The sequence below is a fragment of the Chiloscyllium plagiosum genome, chromosome 3 (genome assembly GCF_004010195.1).
Source record: "Chiloscyllium plagiosum isolate BGI_BamShark_2017 chromosome 3, ASM401019v2, whole genome shotgun sequence".
Lineage (NCBI taxonomy): Eukaryota > Metazoa > Chordata > Chondrichthyes > Orectolobiformes > Hemiscylliidae > Chiloscyllium > Chiloscyllium plagiosum.
The window spans coordinates 41415384-41440867 of NC_057712.1; the positions used below are offsets into that span (position 1 = coordinate 41415384).

Here is a 25484-nt window from a genome sequence, read left to right on the forward strand (position 1 = left end):
CTGTGCCTGCATCTACCACTTCCTCTGGCAATGCATTCCACATACGAACCACCCTGTGTCACAGTCAGTGACTCTGAGATGTACAACATGGAAACAGACCCTTCGGTCCAACTCGTCCATGTCGACCAGATATCGTAAATTAATCTAGTGCCATTTGCCAGCACTTGGCCCATATCCCTCTAAACTGTTCTTATTCATATACCCATTCAGATGTCTTTTAAATGCTGTAACAGTACCCATCTCCACCACTTCCTCTGGCAGCTCATTCCATTTACGCACTAATCTGTGAAAAAGTTGCCCCTTAGACCCCTTTTAACTATTTCCCCTCTCAATCTTAAACTTAAGCCCTCCAGGTTTAGACTTCCCCATCCCAGGTAAAGACATTGGCTATTCACCCAATCCAGGCCCCTCATGATTTATAAACCTCTACAAGGTGACCTCTCAGCTTCCGATGCTCCAGGGAAAATAGCCCCAGCCTATTCAACCTCTCGCTATAGCTCAAGCCATCCAACCTTGGCAACATCCTTTTAAATCTTTGCTGAATCCTTTCAAGTTTCACAACATCTTTCCTGAGGCAGGGAGACCAGAAGTGAACAAAGTATTCCAAAAGTGGCCTAACTAATGTCCTGTACAGCCACAACATGACCTCCCAACTCCTATACTCAATTCTTTGACCAATAAAGGAAAGCAAACCAAACGCCTTCTTCACTATCTGGTCTAACTGTGACTCCACTTTTAAGGAACTATGAACTTGCACTCCAAGGTCTCTTTGTTCAGCAACATCCCCCCGGACCAATGTTGCCCCTTTAAATCTTTCTCCTCTCACCTTAAAAATATGAGGCTTTGGGCTAGTTTTGAGCTCCCATACCCTAGGGGAAAGAATTTGCTATTCACCTCATTTATGCCCCTCATTTTATAAATCTCTATAAGATGACCCCTCAACCTCCTGTGCTCAAGGGAAACAAGTCCCAGCCTATTCAGCCTCTCCTCATAACACAAACCCTCCAGGCCTGCTAACATCCTTGTAAATCTTTTCTGCAATTTAATAATATCCTTCTTATAGCAGGGTGACTTGAACAGTATACAGTACTCCAAAAGTGGCCTCAGCACCATCGTTTACTACCTCAACCTGATGTCCCAACTCCTATCCTCAATGCATGAGGTGCATGGAAAAGATGGCATGGATACCATAATGAATTCTATGGAACTAGAACGACAGCAAGTGATCACTATCCAATTAGCAGCTTTTTGCACTGTATGGAATAAAGGGAATATCAATATAATTGATAGCCTTCTCGTAAAGCTCCAAATTAGAGAAAGGTCAATTTTGACAGTGTTAAGCAAGAACTTTCAAAAGTTGATTGGGAAGTCTGTTAGCAGGTAAGGAGATGGTTAGAAAATGGGAAGCTTTTAGAACGGAGATAACGAGAGTCCAGAGACAACACGTTCCCATTTGGGTAAGGGCAAGACTGGTAGGTGTAGGGAATGCTGGATAACTACAGAAATTGAGGTTTTAGTCGAGAATGAGGAGGCGGCATATGCAACTTATAGACAGCAGGGATTGAGTAAGGAGGACAGTGCAGGTATGCTTAAGAAGGAAATCAGAAGGGCAAAAGGGAACATAACTTTGGCAAGTAGGGATAAGGAAAATCCAAAGGGACTCTACAAATACATTAAGGACAAAAGAAAAACAAGGGAAAGAATAGGGCCCCTTAAAGATCAGCAAGGCCACCATGTGGACCCTCAGGAAATGGGGAGATACTAAGCAAGTATTTTGCATCAGCATTTACAGTGGAGAAGGATATGAAAGATAGAGAACATGGGGAAATAAGCAGTGACTTCTTGAAAAATGTCCATATTACAGAGGTGGTGATGATTAAAACGCATAAATCCCTGGGATCTGATCAGGTGTACCCTAGAACTATGTGGGAAGCTAGGGAGGTGATTGCTTCCGGTGAGGTCCCGGAAGACTAGAGATTGGCTAACATGGTGCCACTATTTAAGAAAGTTGATGAGGGAAAAACAGGGGACCGTAGACTGGTGAGCCTGATGTCAATGGTGGGCAAGTTGTTGGAGGGAATCATGAGACAGGATTTACATATATTTGGAAAGGCAAGGACTGATTAGGGAAAGTCAACACGACTTTGAGCATGGGAAATTGTGTCTCATGAACTTGATTGAGTTTTTTGAAGTAATGAGGAGGATTGATGAGGGCAGAGTGGTGGACGCGATACATAAGGACTTCTGCAAGGCATTCGACAAGCTTCCTCATATTAGAATGGTTAGCAAGGGTTAGATCACATGGAATACAATTAGAATTACCCATTAGAGAACTGAACTAGTTTGAAGGTAGAAGACAGAAGGTGGTGGTAGAAGGTTGCTTTTCAGACTGGAAGCCTGTGACCAGCAGTGTGCCACAAGCATCAGTGCTGGGTCCATTGCTTCTTGTCATTTATATAAACGGCTTGGGTGTGAACATATGAAGTATAGATAGTAAGTTTGCAGATGACACCAAAATTGGAGGTGTAGCGGACTGTGAAGAAGTTACCTTAGAGTACAATGGGCCAAGGACTGGCAGATGGAGTTTAATTTAGATAAATGTGAGGCGCTGCAAGGCAAGGCAAATCAGGGCAGGACTTATACACTTAAAGGTAGCTTGTGGGGAGTGTTGCTGAATGAATAGACCTCAGGATGCAGGTTCACAGTTCCTTGAAAGTGGAGTTGCAGGTAGACAGGGTAGTGAAGATGGCATCTGGTATGCTTGCCTTCATTGGTCAATGCAGTGGATATAGTAGTTGAGAGGTCAAGTTGCTGTTGTACAGGTCATCAGTTAGGCCACTTTTGGAATTCTGTGTCCAACTCTGGTCTCCCTGCCATAGGAAAGATGTAATACTTGAAAGGCTTCAGAAAAGATTTACAAGGATATTGCCAGGGATGGAGGATTTGAGCTATAGGGAGAGGTTGAATAGGCTGGGGCTTTTTTCCCTGAAGCGTTGGAGGCTGTGGGGTTACCATATAGAAGTTTTTAAAATCATGAGGGACACGGTTAGGGTAAATAGATTAGGTCATTTCCCCACAGTGGGGGAGTCCAAAACAAGAGGACATAGGTTTGAGGTGAGAGGGGTAAATTTAAAAGGGACCTAAGGGACACATGTTCACGCAGAAAGTGGTGCATGTATAGAATAAGCTGCCAGAGAAGGTAGTGGAGGCTGGTACAATAACAACATTTGAAAGGCATCTGGATGGGTATGAGTAGGAAGGATTCAGACAGCTATGGACCAAATGCTGGCAAATGGGACTAGATTAATTTAGGATATCTCGTCAGCATAGACACGTTGGACTGAAGGGTCTGATTCTGTGCTGTATAGCGCTATGACTCAGTGACGAAATTTAATAACTTTGAATAAATTGGAAAGAGAGAAAAATAAAAGTGGTTGTGAATATAACAGGTTGAACGGTGGGACATTGGTTACCACTGCTGCCTCACAGTGCCAGAGAACCGTGTTCAAATCCAGTATTGGATGTCTGTGTGAAGGTTACATGCTCTACTTGTGCTTGTGTCGATTTCCACTGGGTATTCCGGTTTCCTATCCAAAGTCCAAGGATGTACAGGCTAGGTGATTAGCCATACTAAATTTGCCCTGTAGTGTCCAGGCATGTGTAGGCTAGGTGGATTAGCCATGATAAGTATGGGGTTAGGGGGTCTGGGGTTGGATTTTGAAGCTTTAGTCTATTATCCTTCCAGGTTAGCATTGTTTCTCCACTCCAGAGAGTAAACACGGAGAAATCCAGGGAGTGAAGAGCATAGGCAAGGAGGAAGGGATGAGGGAATGATGAGCCTTGAGTGGGAGTAGGATGAAAGTGACAAGTGAGCAGGGGTTGAGTGGAGACAGGATGTATGTAGTAGGGATGTAGTTGGGAAGATGGGTACGTATTGTGGGGAGGAAGGAGCTGGTATTAATGTGAGAGTGTTTGGGTGGAGCGGGAGAGATTTCATTGCATTTTCTGTCACCATAAAATGCAGCTGGTTTGGCTATGAACTACCAGTCTACATAAAATAAAACATACTTACAAAGTACTTTAAAATACAGTTTTCATTCATGGTGTCATCTTTTATACTGATGTATAATGTGCAAACTTTAATAATTTACCAATTATTCCCATGCTGTTGTAGATGGAGTTTAACTTAAGTAAAGTGAGGGAAGGTGAACAGGGGCAGGACTTATACAGTTAATGGCAAAGCCCAAGAGAGTATTGTCAAACAGAGAAACTAAGTGATACAGGCACATAGTTCTGTGAAATTAGCATCACAGTTAGATAGGGCAGTGAAGGTGGTGTTTGGCACACTTGCCTTTCTTGGTTAGAGGAATAAAGACTATACTAAACTCAAGCACTTGAAACACGGTAATCAATTCCTAGCAAAATACTGTATTTAGAGACAGGGAAGCATTCGGATTATTCTTCATTCTATCCCTTTCCAGTCCTCCAACTACATCCTTGGAACACACCTCCAATTATCCTTTATGTCAAATTGGGCTTACAAACACAAGTGGCCCAACCCAACAAAGTACCCACTCCTCAAGGAATTGGTCTACAGGAATGAAGAAAACCCACCTGAAACTACTTCCAATGGCTGTGACAGTGCGAGACTGTTGTCTCAATTATCTAATCGCAATAAATTAATGGTTGAACAGAGCAACTAATAATAGTTGTGTGCAGTAACATTCCCATACTAATGGTGTTAGTAAATATTACTTACCACTTTGGTAATACTTGGAATCGTGGGTCCATCGAAAACCAGTACACAGCCCAAAGTCAGTTAGTTTTATATGTCCATCTCTGTCTATCAGAATGTTATCTGGTTTAATATCCCTATGAATGAAGCCCATTTTGTGAACACTTTCCACAGCACAGGTCAGTTCAGCAATGTAGAATTGTGCCAGAGGTTCTGGAAAGATGCCCATTCTGATCAGGAGACTCATCATGTCTCCTCCTGGAATGTAGTCCATCACAAAATAAAGATTGTCTCGGTCTTGGAATGAATAATAGAGTCGAACTACCCACTCATTGTCAGCTTCTGCCAAGATATCCCGTTCAGCTTTGACATGAGCAACTTGGTTTCGCAGCAATACATCTTTCTTCCTCAGTGTTTTCATAGCATATAATGCATTGGTATCTACTTTCCGAGCAAGACAGACTTCCCCAAATGCACCTATTCCCAGGGTCTTAATCTTCACAAACATAGACTTATCCATCTTTGCCCTCTTTAGGCGGATATAATTGGACTCTTTTTGGCACAACATTTTGCGCATCTGATCCTGGGCATCTTTTGACAATCCAACCTACAAATAAACAAACAGAGTTAAAATTTTCAAACTGAAATTCTTCAAGAACAGGTGTTAAATAGTCTTGAAATAATTTCCTGAATGCTGTACATGGGATATCAAGACAACTGTTGTCTTCAGATGAAGCAAGTTGCCAGTGCTAACTGACAGTTCAATGCCTATTTAACAATTCATTTACTTATACATTTAATTCTATATTTTCATTATGAGTTCCTATGTCTACATAAAATGGAAACCAATTATGTAAACTTGCCATCACTTTCAGTTACATTCAGATTAATATGTTGTCATTGAATCAAGGATGATACCATTTAGAATAACACATTTAAATGATCAATATATTATTTAATTCTCCGTGCACTATTTAACAGTTAAATATGAGCTGTTACATATCCCAAACTGAACAAATTACATCTCAATCACACTATAAAACGAGGATCTAATTAGAGATGCAACAAGTATGAATCCTTAGTCATGCCTTTATTATTTGAAGATGCACTACCCATGTGCTTGGAAGTAATGTGGGCTGTGAAACTATTCAGAAGTCATCCTGTTCAAGATTGTCAGCACACTCCTAGATTGCAATTAATATGCATAAGATAGCACACATAACTAATGGCAGTAACAGAGAGTCATAGAGATGTACAGCACGGAAACAGACCCTTCAGTCCAACTCATGCATGCCGACCAAATATCCCAACCCAATCCCACCTGCCATCACCTGGCTCATTTCGCTCCAAACCCTTCTATTGATATACCCATCCAGAGGCCTTTTAAATATTGCAATTGTACTTGTCTCCACCATTTCCTCTGGCAGCTCATTCCACGCACATACCACCCGCTATGTGAAACAGTTGCCCCTTAGGTCTCTTTTATATCTTTCCCCTCTCACTCTAAACCTATGCCCTATAGTTCTGGACTCCCCCACCCCATGGAAATGACTTTGCCTATTTATCCTACCCACATCCCTCATGATTTTATAAACCTCTATAAGGTTACCCCTCAGCCTCTGATGCTCCAGGGAAAACAGTCCTAACCTATTCAACCTCTCCCTATAGGTCAAATCCCCCAATCATGGCTACATCCTTGTAAATCTTTTCAGAACCCTTTCAAGTTTCACAACATCTTTCTGATAGAAAGGAGACCAGAATTGCATGCAATATTCCAACATGCCTTCTTCGCTGTCCACTATACCTCGAATTTTGGTGTCATCTGCAAACTTACTAACCTCTTATGGTTACATCTAAATCATTTACGTAAATGATGAAAGTTAGTAACCCAGCACCGATCCTTGTGGCACTCCACTAGACCTTCAGTCTGAAAAACAGCCCTCCATCACTACCCTCTGTCTTCTACCTTTCAGCCAGTTCTGTATCCAAATGGCTAGTTCTCCCAGTATTCCATGAGATCTAATCTTGCTCACCAGTATCCCGTGGGGAACCTTGCTGAACGCCTTACTGAAATCCATATAAATCACGTTAACTGCTCTGCCCTCATCAATCCTTTGTTACTTCTGCAAAAAACTCAATCAAGTTTGTGAGACATGATTTCCCACGCACAAAGCCATGTTGACTATCCCTAATCAGTCCTAGCCTTTCCAAATATATGTACATTCTGTCCCTCAAGATTCCCTCCAACAACTTGCCCATCACCGATATCAGGCTCACTGGTATATAGTTCCCTGGCTTGTCCTTACCACCTTTCTTAAACAGTGGCACCATGTTAGCTAACTTCCAGTCTTCTGGCACCTCACCTGTTATCGATGATACAAATATCTCAGTAAGAGGCCCAATAATCACTTCCCTAGCTTCCCACAGAATTCTAAGGTACACCTGATCAGGGGATTTATCCACTTTTGTGCATTCCAAGACAGCCAGCACTTCCCCCTTTGTAATATGGACATTTTTCAAGATGTCACCATCTATTTCCCTACATTCTATATCTTCTATGTCCTTTTCCACAGTAAATACTGATGCAAAACACTTGTGTAGTATCTCCCCAATCTCCTGCAGCTCCATACAAAGAAGAATGAAGAAGAACGAAACACCAACATGTACAACCTGCAAGGTCCGAAGGTACAACCTTTGGTACAGGCAGTGTGGAAAAATGACAAACTACAAGATCAACTTTTATTCATCAATATACATGCTCCACACAACACTGCAACTCCAAGGAATAAGCAAGAAGATCCCAGCTACAGGACACATCTGCTAAAAAAAAAATTAAAGCATTACTGCCAAAAGAGAATGGAGTTAAAAGAGAATTTTGCAGCAAAGTAGGCATATCGGGCCATCAGGTCTGCTGTAGCTGTTGGAAGAAATCTTAAATTTGTCTCACTCCTTACACTTTCTATGCAGCCCGACAAACTTGTCTTTTCTCAAATATATATCCAATTCCCTTTCCAATGTTATAATTAAATCCACTTTCAACAACCCTGCAGGGAGTGCTTTAGAGTTATAGTTAATTTTTATAGTTATAGGTATGTGGATAAAGTGACAAGATTGAATGATGACAACTGTAAATAGTTGCCAGACCCATCAATCACATTTGGAATGGTGCTTGCAGAGCTCAAGAAGTTGGTGAGAGCTCAAATGGCTGCTCTGAATTTAATGCTATTGAACTGGACTAACCTACATCTTTGTATGAGATAGATAGCTGATGAAAGTATCAACAGTGATGTATTCAATGATGAAAGTAGAGAAGCAATGGATGCCACACGCAAAGACATATCTGAGGAGTGGACGAAGGATGCAACTCAAAGTATTTTGGGGATCAAAAGGATACAGGAGCAACGACTGGAGGAAATATAGTATCAAACAGCATTAAACCATGAGGGAACAGCATCACAAAATGGACATTTGCGAACAGGGATTGAAAAAGGATGGGTAAAAGGAGCCAGGATAGATTTTAGGAGAATGTCATTGTTAGCAAGTACAGTATTCCAACTTTCTTTAATCAACACTAATAGAGAATGTAAGCACAAAATATCATTAGAAATACCAACGGTAAGAAACCTTACATGTGCTTGAAACTAAGCAAATATGAAAATGGAAACCACAAAGCAAGTACAGGCACCATGAAAAGGGCACAAAAATGGAGCCACTAGTCTTTGCTAGTTGGTAGGGCTCATGTCACAGCACATAATTAGACAATTTTCTGTAGGTGGTGATAAATTTCAAGGGTAAGTTGTAAAAGTTTGCCTGAATGATCAAGTTTTTAATACATTAATTATAAATTTGTATTGTGTACCTGTATATTTGTTTAAGTGTTAGTTTAGCTCAGCTGGGATCATATTCACCTTGAAATCAAAAGGCCCACCCTCCTCGGACTTGACCATAAAATACAGACCAACACGGTGATGCAGTAAGAGGGAGTGCTGAATTATGTGTTCTTGTACCAAAATTTCTTCTCTAATGACCACCAATAAAAAATGAATAACCACAAAGGGTTCATAACACAAGAATGGCCACTGGTTAATCACGGCTGTGCCAATTCTTTACTGGAAATTTAAATCTAATGCCCTGTACCCTCCTCTGCTTCAAATACTTCTTTCAGTTTCCAAGCAAAAGATACATTAGCATTGGATGGGACTTGCATTTAACTAACCCATGATGGTATTGCTCAATTAACCCGTACAATTCAAAATGCTTATCAATTTTATATTGAATTATTCAAATAATCATCAAAATGGAGAGATCATAACTTTATCCTTTTTCCATCAAGAAGAAAAGGAATTATATTCGCTGTCCTTAATCCAATGGCACAAATTACAATTATCGGTTTGAATACTGTAGCCATCATTAATAACATCAGGTCAATGGCCTATGGCGTGTTTCCTCAAGACCTGGTGACCTTATCCACTTCAAGTCTACTCATTCTTTTCCAGCATTCCCTTTACTAAATTTAGCTTCAAAACTGATACACCCAAATTGTTGCATATTCAACAAATTTGTAAATCTCTAATTTCAATTTTTACATTCGTGATTTTCTTTAGCATCACCAATCTTCAATTGATCATATGTTTTCATTTTATGTTTCAGCTTAGTTTGCCTAAATAACTCTCACCTCCACTGGTCCTCTTTTCTCCCTTCTAATCTTGCACTACATCTGAATTCTCATTGATCATTTAGCTTTTCTCATTCTCCTTTAAAGCAAGACTCAAGATGCCTCTATATTTCAGTGCTGACTGATGCCATTCTATGGAAGAAGAATGAATTGAATTCCTATAGCATCTTTCACTACCTCCGTTATGTTCCAAAAGGGTTTACAGCCAATGAAGTGTATACTCCAATAATAGTCGATTTCATGTAAAGGTCGACCCGCTATTTTTGGCCAAAAAATCTGGAATTTTCCATATATCTCAAGTAAAAGTCAACCCCAGTTCTCCACTGATAACAGGTCAACATTTATGAGTCAATGTGTTGGTCATCCCACTCCGCTCTGGGCCTTGCAGTCCGCAACCATCGCGCTCCGCATCAGGTTTTCAGAATGACCATAAATCGTGTTTTTTTTCATTATTTGTTAAGAGATCAATTGGGCTTTTGCTAATGAAATGGTATGAATTTTGATGAGCATGAATTTCAGCCACTCAAAAGTAGCACCCACATAACAGTCGATCCCATAAATTTAACCTTTAAAAGTAGTCAAAAATATTTGACAAATACTTGAGTATATACAGTAATTTTGAGTTGAACTTAACCCTTCATCAGAATTGGAGAGAATTGGAGGGAGGGAAAAGAGGGCTGAGAAATAAACGGGGAGGGGGGGTGGGAGCGGCTGGGGGAAAGGCAGTTTGGATGGCAATTGCCTCACCTATTGCTATCCCAACTACTTTTCCCCCAGCGCCAGCCCCAAAACCCCCATTATTTCTCAGCCTCTTTCCCCCTCCCCAATCCTGATGAAGGGTTAAGTCCAAAACGTTGATCACTTTATCGATTCTGACTTCTCCAGCATCTGCAGTCCTCACCATCTCCATGATACGGTAATTTTGAAGAGTAGTTGCTGTTGTAAACAAAGTGTAACAAAAGTTCTGCAATTCATAATAATATTATGATCAGATAAACCATTTTTAAAAAGATGTTGGTTCAGCTAAAAATAATGACCCACACTCAAAGCAAAATTTTCCTGGTCTTTTTTTGAATAGTTGAAATGGTTGAAAATCTGATCTGAAATGAAGTGCATGAAGGCGGCATTGTTTTATGTACTCAAATTTTTATGATGGCACTTAATTCTGCAAACAACTAAAGAAACATGAGTGCTATCTCAGAGTAAAGGCTAACGTCATGGATCAAGATAAAACAAAAATTTCTAAAGGTAAACTAATTTTCTTTTTCTTATATACATGGATGCTTATCCAGGTGATCAGCTTTTCAGGCCTGAAGCTATTTACCCGTCAATAATGTGTTTTAGCTAGAGGCATGCTTCATAGAAAGCAAGAAGGAAAAGTGTGAAAATATGACCAATCTCATCATTTCTATCTTCATAGCTGCTCATAACAATGGCAAACAAAAGAAATAGGTAGGGGCCTAAGTGAAGAATGCTCGATGCAGATGAAGTGCCTTACAGAGAGAAGCTTACCCTTGACATTTCATTCTCCAGCTGTTTTTTGCGATGCAACCTCTGCTGATGAGACTTGAGCACATTCTCCACATGCTGCTCCATGAAGAATTTGAAGGCTTGTGAGGAGTATATCTGAATTCGTGACTCTCTGCGTTCCTCATCCTTTTTGTTTTTCCGCACTGGGACAGGCGATGTTGTAATTAGTTTTTTTTCCTTCTCTGTAGCATCAAACCGTTCCCCATACTCGGTAGCCTTATCATGCTCATCCTCTTCAGCATTCTGAGCCACCTGTAATATGCACTGTTTTGCTGTGTGCTCATCTTTGTTGACCTTGGCTACAGAATCATACAGTGAAGCAGACTGGTTTTGCTGAAGCAAATGCTTGGGATATGGTGGAGGTGGAGGCTGATAACTCGGAGCTTCAGTGAGAGTGGAACACTCGGGAACAGGTCCGGTTTGCTGCATCCAGGGAGGGTGAGTAGGCGCAAGCGCTGTCTGAAGCTCAGGTTTCTGTACACGGATGCTCTTCACAGGCTGTAGAATGGGGGCAGGTGTAATGGCAGTCACCGTGGTGACAGAGGGCTGAGAGTTGGAATGAGGCTGCCGGCTGGACAGAAGATGATTGTTGAAAGAATTGGACCGTACAGGTGCGTTCAGATTTTGAGAAGGATGCCAGTTAGTCATCTCCTGCCCACCACCTGAAGACTGGGGCTGAGGTGGAGGTGGCTGTGGCCATGAAGATGTAATTGTAGGTGCACCGATGTTATAAAGATCCATGTTCTGGCTGTTTCGGTTTGACACCATGACAGACTGTGAAACGTTTCCATTCAAGTTACTACTGTAAGTGGTAGCAGCAGCCCCACCAGCTTGCATTTGGAGGGCACAGGGGCTTAGTCTGCTAGACTGAGAGTGAGGGTATGGAGGTGGCTGACGAGTCACCGCGCTTCCTCCCATAACAGTTGTGTGTGGCACAAAGTGTCCACCTATAGAGCCATCAGGTGGTGCTGATCCATTCTGGTGGCCTGTTCGGCCTGCTGGGTAGTTGTATTTGTTACAAGTGGCATTTTGCATGATAATAGGTTGCCTACCAAGTGGAATAGGACTAATTCCTCTTTGGCCTTGGGGCTGTGGATTCATCATAGAGGCAGCATTCAGGTTTGCTGGTGGGAACCCATCCTGCCAGGCTGCTTGCGGCACAGGAGATATTCGTGTAATCATGTATTCCATGTTGCCAGAGAACCGTTTTGGTTGCTGGCTCCCCTCCCAAGAGGGTGGGGGAGGAGTGGTACCACGTGGGGGTGGAGTCTGTCCTCTGGGTGGAGGTGGTGGAGGAGTTACACTCCTGACTGGGAGTGGTGGTTGAGGGTTCGCTCTCTGAGTGTTCACTGCTCCCAAAGGCACTTGTCCATTACCTGGATGACTCTGTGTATATGTAGTCATTCCTGAACTTGATGACAATGGCCGACCCATTTCTATCTGGGAGACCGGGCTGTCTGCTCGATATCCCACGCCATCCATCAATGATGGACCATGTCGTTGTGCAGCTAAAGATTCTTTTGAGCCCTTCCAGCTTGGCCTCCGGTTAATTGTTTGCTGAACCGTGCTGGGTGCTGTTCAGGAAGATGAGAAAAATAAAATGATACTAGTATAAAATATATCAGTGACGCAGACAAAATATAGTTTTGTTAGAGTACATTACATTTTGTGGTGTACTACAAATGTACATATTATTGATCTTCCTATATTAAACTCTCGGTTAACTTCACAATATGGTAACATTTTTCACATTTAGTTTTCAATAGATTGCAGTTCACTCACCATGGAGTTTCATAACTGGAAAATATTAAATTCAGGCAATCCAGTAACACCATCTGTAAAAATATCTATCTGGAATATTTCATGTTTGATTTAAATTGTTCCATGGCCTCAAATTTCCCATTTACACAATTTTCAATTGTGCAATCCTCAAAATCTCTGCCTTCCTCCATTTCTGGCTGAGACTATACCCAATTTCCATGCCCTACTACTGACATTAAAACTCTTCACTGCGAAATTCCACATCCAAATTTCTCCAGGACACCCTACTCCATTCCTCAACCACCAACACCAACCCCCTTCCCATGGAACTACAGAAGGTGCAACACCTGCCCTTTCATCTCCTCCCTGCTCACCATCCAAGGCCCTTAACAATCTTTCCAAGTGAAGCAGCATTTCACCTGTACATCCTCCAATCTTGTGTATTGTATTTGCAGCACCCAATGTGGCCTACTATACATTGGAGAAACAAAACGCAGAATGGGTGACTGCTTTGCAGAACATCTCCAGTGTGCGTGCAAGCATGACCCGAAATTTTTACGTAGCTGGTCATTTTAACAGTGTCTTACTCACACGCCCACTTGTCTATCCTCTGCATGCTGCAATGCTCCAGTGAATCACAGTGCAAACTAGAGGCGCAACATCTCATCTTCAAACTCGACAGTTTACAACCTATTGGGCTCAATATTGAGTTAAACACCTTCAAATTGTGAATCTATTGCCTCCCTTTCTTTTACCTTTGCTTGTTACATTCTCTGTCACCTTCTCTCCCTCTCCCCACTCCAGTGGGACTGTCTGTTCTTCCTAGTCTGGCAGTTTGACACACTATTGATCTGCTATTCTCACATTCCAATCACTTCAAAATCTGAACTATCAAGATCCTTTCATCCTCAGCAGTCTTACCCCCTCTAACACCGCACTCTCAATTGTGTAAATACTGCCAAATCCACATTTCTCTTCACCTCTGATGAAAAGTTATCTCGACTCAAAACATTAACTTGTTTTCTCTCCATGGATGCTCCGATGATCCTGCCCCACTAGCTACCTAAGGAGCAGTGCTCTGAAAGCTTGTACTTCCAAATAAACCTTATGAAGGGCTTATGCCCAAAATTTTGATTCTCCTGCTCCTCAGATGGTGCCTGACCTGCAGTGCGTTTCCAGCAACACACACTCAACCCTGATCTCCTGCATCTGCAGTCCTCACTTTCTCCTTCCAAATAAACCTGTTGGACTATAACCTGGTGTTGTGTGATTTTTAAATTTTAGATGTGAATCAAGTTTTAAAACTGCAAATGCTGGAAATATTCATTGGAAACAAGATATTGGGAATACAGAGCAGATTATTTGAAATTTCAAAAGTAGGACTGATAGCCATGATTGATAGCCAAACATACTCAGGTTGCAGAACGAGGACTGTTAGAATGAATTAAGATACAAATCAACAAAACAGCATAATGGCTCACTAATGGCATTAAGTTCTAGTTATCGATCATCAAACCATTCTCTGCAAAATCAACATTCCTAACTCCACCCAACCTATACTGATAGCAGTTTAGTATGGCAGCTGTGCGCACAATAGGAAACAGACTTTGAACTTAACAGCATACAGTTTTTGTACTGAGCACCCAGAGGTACAGGCAATGGGGAAGCCTTCAAACAGGAGATAAAATTGAAACAATTAAACTAGGTAATGCAATTGTGCTAACCAATTTCACTACTTTTAAAAAAAAATTAGTTAGTCAGCCAAATAGATGTGTTTAAAAATATATTCTGAAATAAATATCTTCTTAAAACAGACTGCTGGAGTGAAGTAAACTGGACTAAATATGAAATTCATCTTGTTAAACAGTTATACCTGCAAACCCTCTCCACAACATCTGAATGATCTACTGCATGGCTCAACCACCTTCAGGTACAAACAAACTTTGTTCCAATACAGGATGTACATTTGCTGCACATAAAGGAAGGATTGACCATCACAATTTCCTATATGCTTAGACCTACCCAAACCTAGCAGGGTTTCATTAATATAAATGCATATGACACAGGCCAAAGTGGGAAGTTGAATAAAGATTTCACAACAGCAGAACACGTTTACTTTCAAGTGCTGGATTGAATCATTTTAGATCACAATCAGTCAATGTACATTTGGATATTTTGCACGTTCAGTCCCACTCCTATAGAGAAAACAAGTGAACATTATTTCTAACTAGTTGGTCTGGATTATGTAGACAAGGGTCCAGTCAAGTACAAATACATTAAAAAGACCAAAGCCAAGTTGACTACTGTTGTACAGTATTTTGAAAGACAGCATTAAGACAAACTGAGCTTCTCACAAGATGGCTGATGCCAACCTGATCTATACAAATGCACAGAACCAAATATGAAAGTGAACTGCTCTGCTTCAATACGACAGAATAATAAATGTCAAATGCACTGCTGAAACCCAAAGCAGTAGAATCATCAAGTAAACATTATAATAACATAAAGAAAAATATTTAATCAAGTGGTGTAAATGCAAACATAAATTGTGTCCCCTTAAAACTGCCAAAAATTGGATATGTTAAAAGATGCTGCTACCACAATAAGAAAGAAACCAAGGACAGAGGCATGACATATATCTTAGCACTGAAAGAGCTAAAAGTGACAATGTTATAGCAACATATACCTGATGTTTTCACACTTGCATTCACTGGTCTTGCAGCTGCAGCAACCATCTGTTCTCGCCGTGTATCCTGATAGCTCATCTTACTGATGTATTCAATTGCAGCCTCTATACTGCGACTGTTGGTCTGCTTGAGAGCTCGAACTACCATGTCCTAGAAATAAATGAAGTGAACTGAAGCAGACATTTAATCCAAAAACAGTAAACGTTTCATGTCACGAGTGATTTTATAAATTGATCCATGAAAGCATTTCTAGAAATTTAAGAAACACAAAATGTTTACATATTAAGACACAGTCAACAATAATAAGCAAGATTCTCTCAAATGATTTTTTAAAAAGGGAATTTGTCCTTCCAGCAATGATCCAACTATTCAGTTTGTATCATCTCTATGTCATGAATACATTTTCAAATTTCCATTTTTTTTAAATGAACTTTACAGTAACAGGGCTCAACATAGCTTCCTATAAAAAATGTGGTTTGTGTGTTTTAATTTGAGCTATTACAAAAATAATACGTAAAGAGCTACAACGCACGTGAGACAGGCCATTTGACCATGTCCATCAATCTTCAACGGAAATCAATAGTTTTATCAACTTTCTTGCAATTCATTTCCCAAATTGAAGATCTAATCTACTTTACAACTTAGATCTCATAGTAGCGATTACTCTCATTTTTCTGATATGCACGGCTTTTAGAATTCAGATTTAACACTGTGGTCCAGTAATTAGAATTGAACAGTAACTACAGCAGAATATGTCGTCAGCATTGATAGTCTTGGGTTTATGTTGTCATATCAGTCCAGCATTCAATTTGCCTTTTTGCTCCTATGTCTAAATTCTACTGAATACATGAGATATATTCCAAGAACATAGCATTATAAGAGTAATCTCTTCTCTCTATGACCTGGGTTCCAGCACATAAATGTTTCAAGGTGGCAGGTCATATTTCAAGTATTTAGATGTGGAACCTTGGGCTTCATAAATAAAGAGATGAAAATGTGTTGCTGGAAAAGCGCAGCAGGTCAGGCAGCATCCAAGGAGCAGGAGAATCGACGTTTTGGGCATGAGCCCTTCTTCAGGTTTCTTCATAAATAAAGGTTGAGAAGTAGAGCAGTCATGCTTAATCTTTTATAAAACTCTAGTTAGGCCACAACTAGAGCACTAGCTCCAACCTTGATTGCCACAAATTTCAGAAGGATACGAGGGTCCTTGAGAGGCCACAGAGATTTATCAAAATAGTTCCAGGAACAAGGGACTTTATCAACAATGAGAAGTTAGAGAAGTTATGGCTGTTCTCCTCAGAGCAAAGGAGATTGAAAAGAGATTTGATAGATTTCCAAGATTGAGATAAATTTAGATAAGGACGATAAAGGAACAGCAATGTACAAAGACCAGGGATCAGCAATTTAAGACTTTGGGCAAGAGATGCAAGGGGATTAGAAGAATAGGTTTTTAATGTTCTGAGTGATAATCATCATGAACATGCTGCCTTCAAGGATGGTGGAAGCATAGGGGATGATCAATGATTTGAAAGGGACATACGATGGAAACCCAAGGGAAATAAACTGTGGCAGCTATGGGAAGAGAGAAATGTAATGAGACCAAAAGGACTCCATTGCAGAAAATCAGCATAGATCTGATTGGGTGAACGGCCTCCTTCTGTACCATAATGATACCATGCTTTTCTTTGCCCAGACATAGCCAACGTCATGTATATATCTACAGATCACTCTCATCCACTTAAACGTGCTCTCAACATGGTTTCTTTCAGTGTATAAACCTTCATCTACCTACTGCATTCCCAACTACCTTCCCCCCAGCCCCATCACTCTCCCATTTATCTCTCAGCCACGACCCCCCCCCTCCACCTCCTCGGGCAAGTACCATTCCTTATGCTTGAAACATCGATTCCCCTAGTCCTTGGATGCTGCCTGACCTGTTGTTCTTTTCCAGCACCACACTCACGACTCTGATCTTCAGCATCTGCAGTCCTCACTTTCTCCTATAAAGCTTACAGTAAACTATGTTGAATTCCATTTACCATTGTTCTGCTCACACGCAAACAGTTTAGATTCTCTCAATTCCTTCACTGTTCTACAAGGATTTGCTGAAAATTTGATCAACATGCATTTCCGAATCCTGATCATTTGTTTAGATGAGAAATAAGAGAACAACCTCTTAATCGCATCTGGATTGCAGCAGCAATAGTTTGTTGTACAGTCAGCTTTCTTGTGGAACTTTGAAGTACATTTATGGAATTTCACATATTTCATACAAGATTTTCCAATATCCACACAGGGCATCCCGTTCTCGGAACATCAACATTGATTAGACTTGAACTGTCATTTCAAACTCTGATCACCCCAAAAACAGATACAAGCAAAGGCTGTTCTGGTATAACACACGTTTTATCAATGCGAATTGGCTATAACACGGCTAACGAATTGAAGGCGCTGTTTGAATAACGCAAACTTTCTACTGCACAGATATAGAAGTTTTCTATAGTGATCTTCTGCAGCATGACTTTCTATAGCATGCGACTGCAGTGTAACCCAACCAGCACGTTATACCAGAACACCCTGTAAAAGTCATGTAAGTGGAAAATGCAATTCTGCAATATGTCCAAACTCTGCTTTAGATAATGTGTGCCTGAAATGTAGGCATGAGCAACTTAATACCAGATCCAGTCCTAGAAAATGACATGGAGCAAGTAGAACTTGTAAGGATGCAAAACATGTAGAAACTACTGACCAACACACATTTATGCAATAAAAGTTGAAACAAAAGTAAGGAAGGTGGTGGAAGAAGGCAAAGTCTGGAAATAATATTTTAATTTAACAGAAAGGGGAACTAGCTCAGATAAACCCAATTGAAAGTTCAGCAAAGAATGCATAAAAAGGATCAGTTGCAATTAGAGTTTATACGGACACAGACTATCTATAATTCATGAAGATTAGTACAGAAAATAAAATGAGATTTTGAAAAGCTAAAATACAAAGAAAATTAAGCAGAATATATAAAATCAAGCAAAAATTAGTTTATAATGGCCAAATGATCTTACAGATGGGAAGAATTTGAGAGTGTATGAAGAACAGAGAAGTTATTTTCTTCTGTTGAGGGAACAAACGAACACTAATTTAAAAAGCGAGACAGGCACTCAAGAGTGGAATCAGGATGGTGATGGAAATGTGTAACACCTTCTCCCAGAAGGCTGTACAGTAAATGCTTGGTCAACTGAAATTATCAGGACCAAAATAGATAACGTTAGATAATGATATCAAAGAATATGGATAAAATCTAGTTAAACAGAGTTAAAGCATGTATCTAATGTATCTAAGCCTTATCTAAAATCATGGTGGAACATGCTTAGGAGCCGAAAAGCCTCTTGTGTTAAATTCTCAATCCTTAGAAAATGGTTAGACATGTTGGATTAGCAGCATTCTTCTGCGCTTCATAGCAAGGCAATATCAACAAACCTCAGTGATTTCTTTAAAAAATCCTCTAGATTAATTGATCAGCAATCAGTGCTCAGGGCTTCACCAATCAATACTTTCATTCAATCTTAAACATGTTGTTATAAATATAAGGGCTCAGTAGATACTTCTCAAAGATTCAACATCACTGGTCACTCTGGTAAACAGATCCTATCTCCCTTAAATCATTCAGGAAGTATCATACTGAATTAAGCCAAATTCATTGAAGATAAAGATTACAAAGACCAACCCACTATCATAGTTCCTGATTAAATGTGTTTTCGGGATGTTCTACATAAACAGTTTCTTGACATACTGGATGAAGTCCAGTCCATTAAAGAAAATTGGAAATAAAAATACATAATTCATGTTTAACTGCAGTACATTGTAAGTTTGATTTACAGGTCAAATAAATGAGAACATTAGAAGTTCAACAAGTTAGCAGGACACTCAGTAGAATAATACATCCATCATAATGTTATAACTCAAATGTTACTACAATTATGTAGTTCTTCCTTGTGGCTTTTCCCTCTCTGACTGATGCTATGTAATTGCAAACTGAAAGAAATTTTTTTTTGGAAAAAGGGCTTCCATGTCACTTGGAGGGGAGGCAACATTAGTCATGAGCAAGAATGGTGTGGTGGGTTTGATGGGCTGAATGGCCTACTCCAGTTATAATCAACAAATGTAGTAGTGTCAGTGTGACTAGGTTACTCCTATTGAGTGAAAAGATATTCTTTCTACTGCACAAATGAGCAGTGTACTATATGAATTTCAGAAGCAGAGTGACGTACATTTTACTTCCTAACACGTAGACAGAATACTGACTACACTCAACCGGCCTGTGCTTGCAAAACTCAGGATAGAATTTCCAACATTAGATGTGATCTAGTTAAGGGGTTGCTGAATAAATACTGTGCAAAGCATGTTTACGATTCGAACTAACTTAAGTTAAGTTAAGCCCAAATTGTGATTCACTTTTGTTTGCTAGAAGCTATGTACATCCATATGAAGCAATCTGCCCTCTGTAAACAGAAGGAACTTGTCCAGGCATTGCTCCTTTTCAAGCGTAAGGGCTAACAGGTCCCTGATGCATTTTCCATTGCAATTCCTAGGCTAGTCAATTTGCCGTAAGAACATCAATCTTGCTCATGCAGTTTAAATTTCCAAAATTGAAAGGGATTGCAACCTTGCATCTGTTCTAGTGAGTGCAAGACAAAAAGCTTCATCAGCAGACTTGCCAACTTTAAGGGCATTCAAATGGTCATTGGGCAGGTATATGGATGAGAATGGAATAGTGTAGGTTAGATGAGCTTCAGATTGGTTTCACAAGTCGGCGCACGATCCAGCGCCGAAGGGCCTGTACTGCGCTGAATTGTCTGATATTCTATCAGCATTGTCTCTTTCTTTCAGGAATATTATTGAAGCATTATCAGCATCCGAACATGCACCTCGTGACACTCCAGATGAAAACAAATCTTATTCCACAAACAGGAGACAAGAATTTTTCATGATTCAAATTAACCTGCCCAAGAATCACAACAAACTTTATGTGAAGAAAGGAGAAAGGTAGAGTTAACTTTTGCCTCACTTATCAAGGACTAAGACACAACATTTTTACAATATCTAAGTAGGGAAAGCAGGTCATCGGAGGTTGCAGCAGGATCTTTTATCTGAACTAGATAGGTCATAGGAGAATGTAAACTCGATGATCTATGTCCATGTTTATTTTGTCTGATGTTGCTGCTTCAACCAAGCTTCGTTGGACATTAGAGACACATGAATCCTGATGACTGAAGAGTGGCTAATGTTGTACCTTTGTTACGAAAGGTTGTCACTCTGAGTCTGACTTCCATTGTGGGGTAAATTGTTGGAGATGATAATAAAAGATAGGATCTATGGACATTTGGAAGGGCAAAAATTGATGAGGGATAGTCAGCATGGTTTTGTGCAAGGAAAATCATGTGTCACAAACTTGATTTAGTTTTTTGAGGAAGTTTCCAAAAAGGTTGATGATGGCAGAGCAGTGGGTGTTCTTTATTTACATTTTAGTAAAGCCTTTGACCAGGTTCTGCACGGTAGACAAATCAGTAAAGAGAAAGTAAGGACTGAAGATGCTGGAGAGTCAGTCGAAAAGGGCGGCACTGGAAAAGCACAGCAGGATGGGACTCAGGATGAACTTGCCAATTGGATACATAATTGGATTAACGGCAAGAAACAGAGAGTAACAGTGGAGGATTGCTTTTCGGACTGGAGGCCTGTGACTACCGGTGTTCCACAGGGATTGGTTCTCTTTTGTTTGTCATTTACATAAATGATTTGGATGAGAATATAGAGGGCACAATCAGTAAATTTGCGGATTACATCAAAATTAGAGGCATAGTAGACAGTGAAGGAGGTTTTCTAAGATTACAAAGGGATCTTGATCAAATGGGTCAATGAGCTGAAAATGGCAGATGGAGTTCAACCCAGATAAATGTGAGGTACTGCATTTTGGTATAAAAAGGGTAGGGTAGTGTTGTACAACAGAGAGACCGAGGGATGCAGGTACATAATTATTTCAAGTTTGCATTGCACATATACAAGTTGGTTAAAAAGAGTGTTTGGCACACTTGCCTTCATTGCTCATTCCTTTGAGCTTAGGAATCAGGACATTATGTTGAGGTTGTCTTGGACATTGGTGAGACATATTCTGGAATACGGTATCCAATTCGAGTTGCCCAGTTATGGGAAGGATATTAACAAGCTGGAGAGGGTTCAGAAGAGACTTACCAGGATGTTGTCAGGTATGGAAGGTTTGAGTTATAAAGGTTGAATAGGCTGGGACTTTTTTTTACTGGAGCATAGGAGGTTGAAAGGTGACCTGATAGAAGTTTACATAACAATGAGAGGTATAGATAGAGTTAATTGTAGTTATCTCTTCCCCAGGATGGGGAATTTCAAGACTCGGGGCAAATCTTTAAATTGAGAAGTGAAGATATAGAAAGACACGAGAAAAATCGTGGTTTGCGTGTGGAATGAACTTCTTAGAAAAGCGGTGATATGGGTACAATTACAACGTTTACAAGATTGATACAGGAATAGGAAAGGTTTAGAGGGATATGGGCCAGGAGCAGGCAGGTGGGACTAGTTTAGCTTGGCATTATGCTCAGCACGTAACAGTTGGACTGAAGGGTCCGTTCCCGTGCTGTGTGACTCTATGACAGGGGGCCTTTTACATGACTTTGCCTATCAGGAAACCAGTAACAGTCCTCCATACCTTGACAGCAGATATCCGTGATGGTGAAAGATGTTTATATTCACAGTGTGACACAACTGCAGGAGTACCGCTGTCTGCGATGCATGGGATTTACTTATGGTAAATGTCTCTTTAGCTTGCTAGCATCTTGAGGCAATCAGATGCTGCTTGCACATAATGAATAAATCTGGTTGCTGCATGGAGTTTAATGGGTTTAATCCACAAATCCTGTAAATTTTTAAAAATAACTGGGAGGCTATGGATGAGATGTCACTCAAAGAAGGCCAATAGTGGAGGAACATAAAATCAATTAAGATTCATGACTACTGGCACATCTCGGAAATTTCCGAATTTATTGGCCAATTGGCACTTAGTATTGAATGCTGTTACTGTTCTAACAAGAATTCTCTCTTTGGCAACCTTTACATTGGAAATTAAAAATCTGTCAAGAATATAGCAATATAGTTTACACAGTCTACATGGATGGAATTTATGATGTTCCACTTATATAGATCTCACCTCATCAAACCCTGCATTTACTAAATCCTGTAACATCTGCTTGTTTACATCCGTGGAACCACGGACTGAAGAACTGTATTCATTTGAAAATGGCAACAAGGAGTTCCGGATCTCCTGCAGAGCCTTTTGGTAAGTTACAAATTTAAGTGCATTCCGGCCTTGTTGTCTTGAATCTTCTGTGCTCAATTTCATCACACTTTGATCAGTGCTCCCAGCATCCCCTGATGGTTTGGGTAAATGCCTGAGACTTTCTCTGATTTCCTGCAACATCTGGCGGCTACTCCCAGAAAAGTTGCTGGCAGGGAATGTTTTTGGCCTCATTTGTCTATGTCCATCAGGCTTCTCTCCTCTCTTCATGAAGGTGTCAGAAAAAAACCAACTAATCTTGGCTCATTTACAGAAGCTGAAATACTAGCAAGTTACAGGATATCTTGGCTTCGTGTTAGATATCCAAGATCCTCAGCTGCAATGTTGTTTTCTGCTCATCTGTGCATTTACAAGATCCAGCTAACTGAAACAAAATAAGCAAAGGCATTAGGTCAAATAAATAAATTTATCCAAATATTTACCACTCAAAACAGAATCTACAAAACAACTAAGTGAACTTCAGACTAATAAATGCAAAACCAAAAGTCAAGCTCAGTTCTAAAAAGAAATATAAAGATTCCTAGCGGTCAGCATTTTTTTCATTCTCCGAAAGAAAGCATCTCATGTTTTAAGATACCTCAAAGGAGAACCTGTCTGTTGGTGCTATATATCACACTTTATGGGAACGGGGGCACTGCACCTTTCCACATGACAGCAGTAGTTAATTCATATCAACTGGGAGCAAAAACACTTTTTCTTTACTCTATGTAACCCAAAGACCTGGAAGCTAAACAAAATCTGCAGCCTCTCCACAAGCTCAATCTGTGGCAAACTTTATCTGTAGGTTTCAGAAACATACCACTCTGTAAAGAAGCAATTCTACACTAGCCAATTCATCACTTGTAGCATGTCAAGAGAATAACATGCAAAATTAACAGGAATCATATCTGGGCTACTCAACTGTTCCATCTAGCTGGGACAAAACAAACAATGTATATGGACATTTTCAATACCTTTACAGCAAATACAGTTATCATGGAGACAGATCTTGAAATGCAAAGATACTATTCCACTTTGAACAGCTAATTTGCACTTCAACATTTACCATCATTCACCATATTGATACTTGGTGGCTATCAGTTGAGAACTCACATTAAAATGAAATACAAAGTTTCCACATTGTTCTACAATTCCAATCAGAAGCATAAAGCCCATTTACTTTTCACACACTATCAGTCCTGACACATAGAACAGTGTAGCACAGGAAGAGGCCCATCAGCCCAACTTTTCTGTGCCGGCCTCGATATATTCCAAATTAATCCCAATCTGCACATAGTCTATTTCCCTCCGTCCCCTGCCTTTTCACGTGTCTATCTAAAAAGTAAAAAAAACATACAAGATTATTAGGACCTTGAACTGTATTGCAGTGTTTCTTTTTTTAAAGAAGGCTTTTTATGAATGTCACATACTGATTGTACAAAATTGTGGATTACCGTCTACAGTTTTGAAAGGTTGTGCAAGCTGTGTACCATTAAACTGATACAAAGTAAAACAGGATAACATTCATACAACTGCTCAAATTATACAAGCTCATTGCTTTTTATAAATCTTTTGGAAAATGGTCAAGTATCACAACCTTAAATATTAATTCAGACTCGTCTGTCATTAAGGTAGTTAATTTAAGAGAATAGCTGGATTGTTTTTCCTAGGGCAGAGGATAGGACGTGTGCACAATTAAACAGCGTTCACGTTAAATAAATAAGCTGTTTCCCCTGGCAGGGAGGAACTACAACCAGAGAACAAAGATTTAGAATAACCGACAAAAGAAAGACGAAGAAAAAAGTTTAAAAGTTTATACAGCGAATAATAATGCTCTGGAATATTTGCTGTCTGAAACATTAGAGGAAATAGACTGAATCATAGCTTTCAAAAGGGAAGTGGACAAAAACTGGAAAGGGAAGAAATTGCGGTGTTGAGAGATGAGCAGGGGATTGGGACTAATTTGATAATCGTTTGATAATTCAAAAATACGACGACTAACAGCAAGCACTACACCCACCCATACAGTATACACTCCCTACTGTCTCTTAGGTACCAGGCCTGCGACAAGAGGCCGGATCCAAACCCAAGCCTGGGAAGCTACGCCTGCAAAGAGAGGCCGGGGTCTAAGTGTCTTCCTACCCACGATCTCTCCTTTAGGCCCCACGGCCATTTTAAGCTCGGGATCTTCTTGCCAACTCATCGCCAATTGCGGCGCCAGCAAGGATCGGTGACAGCCACCCCACTCTCCTCAGTCGGATATAGGTAAATAGCAGAAAATCTTGTCTCATTGCCGTGGTCAGCAGCCTATCCCCAATCTACCTACCCCATAGAAACCATAACACCACAATGGCCGCCCGTACCCGCTCTACTCTCCGAAGCTCAGCTCCTCCCGCGAGATCATAGGCACGGCCTGTGTGTACGTGTATATCGCCCCCTCAGGCCAGGAGGAGTCATTGCTGCCAACTCCATCAAGGTGCTTGGTGCGAGTTGCCTGCAGACATTCACAGCAGTAAGCGAAATCACCATACTGCCGGAGATAATAAAGCTGCTCTCTCATTAGACAGAGATGACTGCTTGTAGTTAACCAGAGGGGAGAGGTTCAGAAAATGGGACATTCCTGCTAGTCTCAGCCAGTAAAGAAATTGAATGCACGTCGTTAATGTTACTCTGCATCGCAATCAGGCAACTGACACTCCTTTCAGTCTCCTTTGAGACAGAACAATTCTACTTTTCACATCA

General features: G+C 40.4%; 1 protein-coding gene across 4 annotated transcripts in view; it reads right to left on the bottom strand.

Annotated features, from left to right (window-relative positions):
• Positions 1-25221, bottom strand: part of lats1 (large tumor suppressor kinase 1) — a 44439-nt gene extending 19218 nt beyond the window's left edge. The window contains exons 1-5 of one of the 4 annotated variants that reach the window (XM_043681062.1): positions 25106-25173; positions 22617-23127; positions 15388-15538; positions 10923-12514; positions 4760-5342 (exon numbers count right to left, since the gene is read on the bottom strand). In XM_043681062.1, coding sequence (XP_043536997.1) covers positions 4760-5342; positions 10923-12514; positions 15388-15538; positions 22617-22973 — 2683 coding nt within the window. In that variant the 5' untranslated portion in view covers positions 22974-23127; positions 25106-25173. Of the gene's footprint in view, positions 1-4759; positions 5343-10922; positions 12515-15387; positions 15539-22616; positions 23128-24884; positions 25040-25068 lie in introns of those variants that run through there. The other 3 variants (XM_043681051.1, XM_043681059.1, XM_043681068.1) reach the window with 3 other exon arrangements.
• Between the last annotated feature and the right edge of the window lie 263 nt (positions 25222-25484).